The sequence below is a fragment of the Oreochromis niloticus genome, linkage group LG13 (genome assembly GCF_001858045.2).
Source record: "Oreochromis niloticus isolate F11D_XX linkage group LG13, O_niloticus_UMD_NMBU, whole genome shotgun sequence".
Lineage (NCBI taxonomy): Eukaryota > Metazoa > Chordata > Actinopteri > Cichliformes > Cichlidae > Oreochromis > Oreochromis niloticus.
In genome coordinates this window covers 3,335,110-3,343,932 of record NC_031978.2, presented here as the reverse complement: position 1 = coordinate 3,343,932, position 8,823 = coordinate 3,335,110, and the positions used below count along the sequence as shown (strand labels likewise).

The 8,823-nt window shown below is 36.8% G+C and overlaps 1 protein-coding gene across 3 annotated transcripts; it reads right to left on the bottom strand.

Moving 5' to 3' along the window:
* Positions 1–460: 460 nt before the first annotated feature.
* On the bottom strand, positions 461–7,722 carry LOC102077865 (uncharacterized). 3 transcript variants are annotated; one of them, XM_025897612.1, is made up of 4 exons: positions 7,447–7,722; positions 6,353–6,512; positions 1,793–1,968; positions 461–1,684 (listed from the first exon to the last, which is right to left on the bottom strand). In XM_025897612.1, the coding sequence occupies exons 2-4, from the start codon at positions 6,485–6,487 to the stop codon at positions 1,237–1,239; spliced, it is 759 nt and encodes a 252-aa protein (XP_025753397.1). In that variant the 5' UTR covers positions 6,488–6,512; positions 7,447–7,722; the 3' UTR covers positions 461–1,236. The 3 variants fall into 3 exon arrangements, with proteins under 3 accessions (XP_025753397.1, XP_025753398.1, XP_005458280.3); XM_025897613.1 differs by lacking the exon at positions 7,447–7,722 and having other exon boundaries at positions 6,353–6,677; XM_005458223.4 differs by lacking the exons at positions 6,353–6,512; positions 7,447–7,722 and adding an exon at positions 4,414–5,367.
* Positions 7,723–8,823: the final 1,101 nt, after the last annotated feature.

Below are 8,823 nucleotides of genomic sequence, written 5' to 3'. Positions count from 1 at the left end.
AATAATACAAAGTGAAGGAAAAGTGAACCTTTTATTTATGATACATTTTCTTTTTTTGCTTCAAAATAGTTAACAGTTATTTATTGATAACTGTCATTGTTATATATTATATTATAATTTTCAATCCACTTTTTCATATGATCTGTGTTCCCATGTGTGCTTTGTACAAGTACTTTTAACCCTTTGTGATTGCTTTAGGTTGTTTATAAACCCAGTGATCAGCAGTTTGTGGTGATGCCAGACAGAAATAGAAATATTTCTACATAAACAGGGTCCTGCATTGATGACTGACATATTGAGATACTTTTAAATGGTAGGCCTGTTTAAGATTCAAACTGACAACATAAATGTATCTGTGAGGAGTTTACTGTGGTCAGAGATGACAGCAACAACAAGTAATTTTCTTATAGACTTTAATTTAATTTTACATCTTTCTGAAACCAGAGAAGTAAATGTAGGCTCCATACTGGATTAACAATTTGTAATTGCAAAAGTTTTGATTTTTTTTTTCAAGCTAGATTTATTTTATTTCACCAATACAGCTCTGAAAATTAAACAGACAGAAAAAAATAGTCCTATATTTAAACATAATACAGTGTCTCATATCACCAGTGCAGTAAACTGAACTACATAAATATTATTTACAGGAAGTTTAAGTTTCTGCATCTTGCTGCAATATTTGAACTTGTGGTGAAGCAGCTTCATTATTGAAGTCACTGTAATCAGCTACACTTGCAGAATTGTCTTGGTGGCATATACATATATGATCTAAATAACAAATAGTACAATATTATTTGAAAAACTCAGTAGATCAGTGAAAATTGGAATGTTAATGTGAAAAAACACTAATATAATCGAGAAAAACTATATGTTTCCCTTAAAGGAATCCCCCCCCCCCCCCAAAAAAGTAATTTAAAAAAATCCAAAAAATTCCATTTAAGTCTTACAAAGTTACAGAGAACTGAAAACATTATTTGGACATGTTGTAGTAATAAAGAAAGATTATGTTACAAACAAAATTACTAGCAAGAAAAAAAACACCAAAACCTAATGTGGGAAACTAATAATTAACAAAAGATGTGAACATGTTTAATACTGGGATATAAAAAGTGTCCAAAGCTGTTTATTAAATCATTTTTTAAATGATTTAGACAGACACTCCAGCAGCCTGTCAATGCGCCCATTGCACGTAAGAGAAACTGAATCAAGTCCACATCAGCCCACCTGTCTGTGCTGTCAGTCACACTGATGATCTGCTCTTCCATCAGCTGAGCACAGACATGTCAGCAGCTTGTCAATGCGTCCTTTTCGCATGAAAAGAAACAGAATCAGGTCCACAAAAGGACTGAGCAAAGAAAATATGATAAAGATGTAATAGAAAAGGATTGTGGGAACGATTAATAGAAAGTAGTAAAAGAACAACAGAATCAAAATTCCTAGACTTCGACGTTTCTCCTCAGTGGGCACTGAGGTGGCAGCAGGCAGGGCTCTGAAGGTCCGAGCTAAGCAGAACATGAACAGGGGGCCAGGGAGGGCGGCATAAATAATTAAACGTCCTAATTCATCTAAGACTAAGGCAAGAGGGACACTGACTATACAAAAAGCCCAGACCAGAACACAGACCAGCACAGAACTCCTCGTTTGTCTGAGGCAGTCCAACAGTGGATATGTGATGTAAAAACACCTGCAACACAAGAGAGACACAAATTTGTATCATCACAGTGCAGAATAATATGATTCTGACTGTAAGATGCTTCACAGTTCAATATAATGTTCAGAGACATGCAGGTACCTTTCCAGAGCAATGCACACCCTGAAGTACAGACTGGCCATCGCACACGAGAGGTGAATAAGAGCAGCTATGTTACTTTTTATTCTTAATATCCAAACAATCATTATGCAGATCTGGATTAGATTGGAGGTGAGGAGGTTTGTGTAACAGATGACAGGGACTGGACTCCTTCGCACCTGCAGGAAATATAAATTAATAATAAATGAATGCAGCAATAAACATGGCATGATGTTTTTCTGCTCTCAGGCAGCACAAGGAGACTAATTTACAAAACAACAATCAACATTTAGCAACCATTTTAAACTCAAAGTGTCTCTTGACTTCCTTTTTCAGACTTTTATCTGATGTCAGAACTTCTCCTTTTTAAAAAAAAAAGTTCTTAATGGTTTAAACTGCTGATGCATGTAAAGCAACGGAAGAAAATGCTCACTCAGGTTACTTCACAACACTACATATAATATAAGTGTCAATCATTGTGGGGTATGTGGTATGAACTTAATTCAAATTTTAGGAGTGAAAGACCCATCGCTAAAGAAATAAGTCCTGTTTTGTGAGAAGCAACGCTGCCTTGATGAGAACAGTGGCTTTCTTAATGTAACTGCTTTAAGGTGTTTGTAGTGTGTGCTTTTAAATTCTGAATGACTCAGTAATATTGGTGAACTGGTAAATGGAAAAAGTGCATTTTGTTTAACTCAATTCAATTCAATTTCTTTATTGTCCCACAAGGGGAAATTAGTTTAACAGCAGGATAAAAATAAACAGAACAATATTATAAAATAACAATGACAATAATAGTCTTTTGGTCTTCCTCACAGGTACTCTAAAACGGTGGCCGGAAGGCAACAACTCAAACTCACTGTGAAGAAGATGGTTCAAATAATTAATAATAGAATGAGCCTTTCTAAGCACATTTCTATTGTAGATGGCCAAAAGTCCATCCTGCCAGTGCCCTGAAATTTTTCAAGCAGTTTTTACCAGAAGTCCCAACCAATTCTTATTCTTCACCGTCAGGTTACCAAACCAGGCAGCGATACAAAAGGACATCACAGATTCGATAAAACTTCTATAAAACAAAGACAACATCTCAGATGAGACATTAAAGGATCTAATTTTCCTTAAAAAGAACAGTCTTTGTTGAACTTTTTTAGTAGTGGCATCAGCATGAGATTCAAAACACAGTTTGTGGTCAAGTACCACACCGAAATATTTATAACTCTCAACGATCCCAATATCGGCAGCTTTAATAATAGTAGGTGATGAGCTATAAGAGGACTTCCTAAAATCAATTATCATGTCTTTAGTTTTTGACACATTTAGTGAAAGGAAGGACTCATCACACCAATTCACAAAATCATCTACAACCTGCCCGTGGCCTGACTCGTCCCCCACAAGAAGACTGACGATCACTGTGTCATCAGCAAACTTCAGGATGTGTCTGTTTGTGAAATTGCTGCAACACTCATTTGTGTACAGAATGAACAGAAGGGGAGAGAGGCAGTAACCCTGGGGAGATCCAGTAGAGCACATCAGAAAATACATGATTCACCCTCACGCATTGTGACCTATTAGTCCGACCAGACTAGTGTCAAGCTTGAAATGATTGTAAAGCCTGTCAGCAAGTAAGAGGGGTTGAATTGTATTGAATGCCAATGAAAAATCAGCAAATAATAATCTTGCATGGGTGTGAGGAGCCTTAAGATGCTTATACAAGAAATGCAGGAGTGTGACAACAGCATCCTCCACACCTCTCCCTGCTCTATAGGTGAATTGGAAGGGGTCAAGATGATGTTCAACATGCATTAAAATCTCCTTCTTAATTATCTTCTCAAATGACTTCATCACTAAAGACGTCAAAGCCACAGGCCTAAAATCATTCAGTGCCTTAGGAGAACTGCCCTTAGCAACAGGAACAATGACAGCATGTTTCCAAATCTTAGGTACTGTCTGTAGCTCTAAAGAGAGAAAATATGGTGAAAATCCCACTCAGCTGATCAGCACAAGTTGTCAGTACCTGTCCACAGATGTTGTCAGGTCCAGGACTCTTGCTTTTAGTGTGTCTTTTAGTGTGTCTTATTTCTATACCTCATCTTGGCAATCTTTATTGCAGCCCTCACCTCTTTCCTCAATATTCTCACAGTGGGAACGTCTCCCTCGTTAAAAGCAATTTTCCTTTTAAGAATCAGATCCTTAATATCTTTAGAGAGCCACGGTTTGTTATTAGGGAAAGTCTTAAATTCTCTGACTGGAATCACATTCGGATCACCCTTAATTGGTCCATAACACAAATCCAGCGTTTTGTTATGCCTTGTAGGACAAGTGACATTTTGAAAGAAATTGTTCAGTGATTTCTTAAGATTACAATTGTTAAAATCACCAAGAATAAAATTAGGAGCATCCGGTGAGAGAGTCTGCAGATTGTGTACCACTTTAAAAATGGCGTCGGCAGCAGCTTTAACGTCAGCTTTAGGATGAATGTAAACAACAGTGACAAAAATTTGAGGGAATTCCCTCGGTAAGTAAAATGGCCTGACAGATACTGAAAGGAGCTCGATGTCAGGAAGACACAACCGCTCCCGCACAGTAAAGTTATTACACCAGCCCTGGCTGATATACAAGCATACCCCTCCTCCGTGAGATTTGCGTGTTACTCCACAGTTCCGATCCAATCTCACAGGGGTCCCAAAGCCGCGGATTCGCAGTGAAGTGTCACTGTCCATATCGGTCAGCCACGTCTCGGTAAGCGCCATCAGACAAGCCTCCCTGTATTCCCGTAGATGAAGCACATTCCCTTGTAATTCATCCGTTTTGTTCCTAAGAGATTGGACATTGGCCAGAATCATAGAAGGCAGAAGAACACGATTCTTCCTCCGAAGTTTTCTTACACGCTGACGCACGCCGCCTTTCTTTCCGCGTTTTCTCAAGCGGCGGGGCTTTCCAAAATTAGTCTTCGACCGGGCAAATAAATCCTCACCAAGAATTACATCTGTCCGAACATTAGAAGAGTCGTACATAGACAAACAGGACCACCGTAATCCAAGTAATTCCTCGCGTGTATAAGTGATTGTCAGTGAGAGTGAATGACTCCAGGTGAATATCGCCAACAACAATAAAACTAAGGTGTAGAAAATCTCCATCTCGGCAAAAAAAAACTCATAAAAAGTTAAAACCACAGTTAAGAACAGAGTTAAAACAAAGTTAAAAAGAAAAAGAGAAAGAAAAAGAGAAAGAAAACGCCAGTAAACACCTTCTGCAGGTCGCCACGAGAGCAGCGCCCCTGCTGAGAGCTGCTCAGAATTATTGTCCCACCGTACATGTGATGTGTGAATGCCTGCATGTGTGTACACTTCCATGTTTGTTGCCCACAGGGTTTCTCTGTAGCACTAACACTGTGAAAAAATATAAATTACTGCACATTTAGAGGAACAGTTTGTCACTAGGATGGTATCTGTACTGCCAAGGTGCAGCTGATGGAGGTTCTTATGGCTCGTTCACTAAAAAGGAGAAAGTTCTTTCTGCTCCCAAGCGGCTCTTCAGAGTTTTTGTTTCTTAAATTAATTTAATTGAATTCAAATTATTTGAAAAGTGCTTAATATAATAAGATAATATATAAGATATACATTATATTAAATGAATATTATTATATGGCTTTCCTTAGTCTTTATATGATCAATGTAATTGACGTGCATTTAAATTTTACTGTTTCCTAATGTCACTCATTTTCTCACCTTTCCAGTGTTTTTAGTATTGAATCTCTTTCTCTCTTACACGCGTCTCCCTCTCTCCTGTGCTGAGTCTGTAACACCCACCCCTCCCCTTTATAATCAATGTTTTGTGTGGATACTCATACATCCACACAAACCATGTACTTCACCAATCATGCAAAAAAGAAAGAAAAGTAAAGCATCTCCATCTCCGAGGCAGGAACCAGCTCCATGTTGTTCCTGACCGACATGTCAAGGTACCGCTGATACGGCCCTAAGCCCTTGATGTTTGTATCTTACATGAACTTGAGTTGAACCTCTGTCATTTCTTTTTTTCCACAAAAATTCTTCAAATATATATATATATATGTCCATTTGGACCATGAAAATGTACACATAGTTAGAACTAAGAATTAATCCTCAGCAGTGGACATTCATGTAAATGTTATCACCATTTCTGAGAGTCAAGTTTTTTCTGTCTAGTAATTAATCCACACAGTTTCACAGTTAAACTATTTGTTTGAAACACTTTTTGAAGTGGATGGCTTTACTGTTGTTAAAGTCTAATTAACCATTTTTTATACAAATAGGCTACTTCTACAGAGTCATTCAGTAAGTTATTATTATTATTATAATCGAGAGGAGACAGGCTGGTGAGGAGAAAGAGGGGAAGACACAGCAAAGGGCTTTGGGTCAGAGTCAAAGCTGACTACAGATTTAGTTTATTTGTGGGATGTGGGCATTATTTAATTTTAATGATCATTAATTAAGGTCATTGCTACCCTTTCTTGTTATTTATGTATTTATTTTGCTAAATCTTCAAATTATTCACATATTTAAAAAATTATTAGTTACTTACCACACAACACATAAAGTAGATCATCAGTATGGTCAAAGGAAGGCAGATACAAGTGTCGATCCACATCATCACTTCAAGGACTTTCCGAAACTCTGGAAAAGTTTCTGTGATAGGGTTTTGTAGGAAGGTGTACATATCTCCTCTCTAATTATGATTTTGTCTGGCATAGCAAATGGTTAAAAAAAAAATGCAGCAGGTTAACATTGTTCTTATGTAGTCATTAAATTACTGACTATATTGGTAAACAAGCAGCAAAGCCAGCTTATAATAATAACATGGAATAGCCTCAAATGTGCTGGAGAATTAACTTTTAACTTCGTGGTGGTGAAGGGAGGGATTATGAAAATATAAAAAAACACAATTTAAAGTCGATTGCTAACACGTGATTAAAACTCAAGTGGATTCAACTTTTTTGTGAGTTCACAGAGAAGTCTACAATTATTTGATTAACCATAAATTTCAATTAAAACAACCCTAATGTAAAATCGACTTTGCATTACTGATCTTGAAAACTTTACATGCCAATGTTTAAAAATGATTCACAAATTGCTCATAAAATATCACAGCAACAACAATAAAAACAAAAACACCTCGATGCAGATTTTCAGAACGATGAAATTGGCTGAACCAGGAATTTTCAGCACCCAGTAAGAGCATGTCGTGATGAACCAACACAAATGTACTGGAAAAAAGATCATTCAGTTCTGTCAAAGCTATCAGTGCACTAACCATAGCAGTAATACATATGAATACATCTACTGCTACAGGCTCTGTTTTAAATCAACACATGTGATTAGGCTGCATGGTTCACATTGCACATTGTGTTACTATGCAGGCTACAGTTACCCTGACATTCTGTGTGAGAACTTATTTATATTAATTAGTCAAATAGATCGACGAGGTACAGTTAGTGCATTACCAACACACACATTCACAAAGAGCTGCTCACTCCAAGCACAAAAGAAAAGAAGGTAGTGACTTTAGTAAACTATCTCCAGATGTTCTAATTCAGTCAGTTTCTATGTTTTTTTATAACTATTTCTCTCTTCAGGTAGAAATAATATGAACATGAATAAAATAAGTGTCGCCCTTACTTGTCTCAGGACTGTTTGCAGCTGAACCGTTGGGTAAAATCTGCAATATGACAAGTTTGTCTTGAACGAGGAAGTTGTGGTAACAAACTTTATAATCTCCACCCCGTACTCACTGATGTTCAAACTCACAGAAGCCCAAACATGAAGCCAGCGAGAGTCAAGATATATTTTAACTCAAATGATCTGTACAACTACTAAGCTGCATCGTTTCTGTTCTGCTGATGGTTTTATTTTGCTTCACAGTCACAAGAGCACATGCATTTTAATCAAGATTGTTTCTCAGTCCAGCTGTTGCCTGAACCAAAACTCAGATACAGCAAATTTAAAATATCAAGAATTAAAAATGTTGTGACAGCAAACATGACGTCAGCTCCTGTGACTGTTAGTACTTGATGGCCTGATCCCCATGAAGTAGACAATCAAAAAGCTCTAATGACTCATAATACAACTGACAGTATTCGTACACAAGCCAGTACACATTGTCGAATAGTATCTTTATAACAATTTATAGAGGGAGGCAAAAGTAGACGTATCATTACTACAATCATTGAGTGGATAACAGTAAACTGATTAAAGAAGAACAGAATCCGCTGCTCTTTGAAAAGTAAAAAAATTTAAAAAAAAATCCAATAAAATCAAAGAAATCAAATCCTTGTCAATTCTGGCAGTATGTATTTAAATAACCATACAAATGAATTATGGCTAAAATTAAATCTGTATTCCAGTTTCAAACTGTATTTCAGTTTTGGTGACTCGGCCATCTTTCATGTAACACCAAAAAATTATGTCTAACAATTATATTTTCTGGTATAATGAGCACAGAGCTTCTTTTTAATAAAAAATAAGAGACTTTCCTTTTTATAGGAATAATTATTAGAACATCACTTGTGAATTAAAGCTGGAAATAATCCCAAACAAATGCAGCATATACGTATGTTTGGCTTTCCTTTATTAAAAACTGCAGTTGGCAGCTGCTTTATGAAACCGTATTTGTGACTTTATGAACTTCTAACAAGCTTAATCTTCCTGTTTGCACCATTTTAAAACCCACAGACCCACCAGATGAGAGTAGCTGAAGTGGGAGAAAACACCTTGTTGATAAAATGATTTTTAAAGATCGCTATCTTCAGTCAGAACCTGTGACCTCAGAGGGATGAACAGAGACAGGTGTGACAGTTTTGACACGACTGTAGAAGTTGTAAAGCTTTTAATGCAGATTGACTTACTGGCAATAGTTTATTTAGTTTAATGAAAGGAGTTTCAGCGTTGTTAAAAGAGACCAGCTCTTACAGCTCCGTGCTTCTTTATCAGAAAAGAAAACACAGAATCACGCATAATCATTTTTACTATTTACTGTGTGATACTGGTTTATTTAAT

What these genes read in the sequence shown, in the direction of transcription:
- LOC102077865 (XM_005458223.4), bottom strand. Translation starts at nt 5,142, where the DNA reads ATGGAAGTGTACACACATGCAGGCATTCACACATCACATGTACGGTGG. An exon ending in GCAAATCTCACGGAGGAGGG is followed by an intron (nt 1,969 to 4,413) that starts GTATGCTTGTAT and finishes TATTTCCTGCAG; the next exon opens with GTGCGAAGGAGTCCAGTCCC. An exon ending in GTGTGCATTGCTCTGGAAAG is followed by an intron (nt 1,685 to 1,792) that starts GTACCTGCATGT and finishes CTTGTGTTGCAG; the next exon opens with GTGTTTTTACATCACATATC.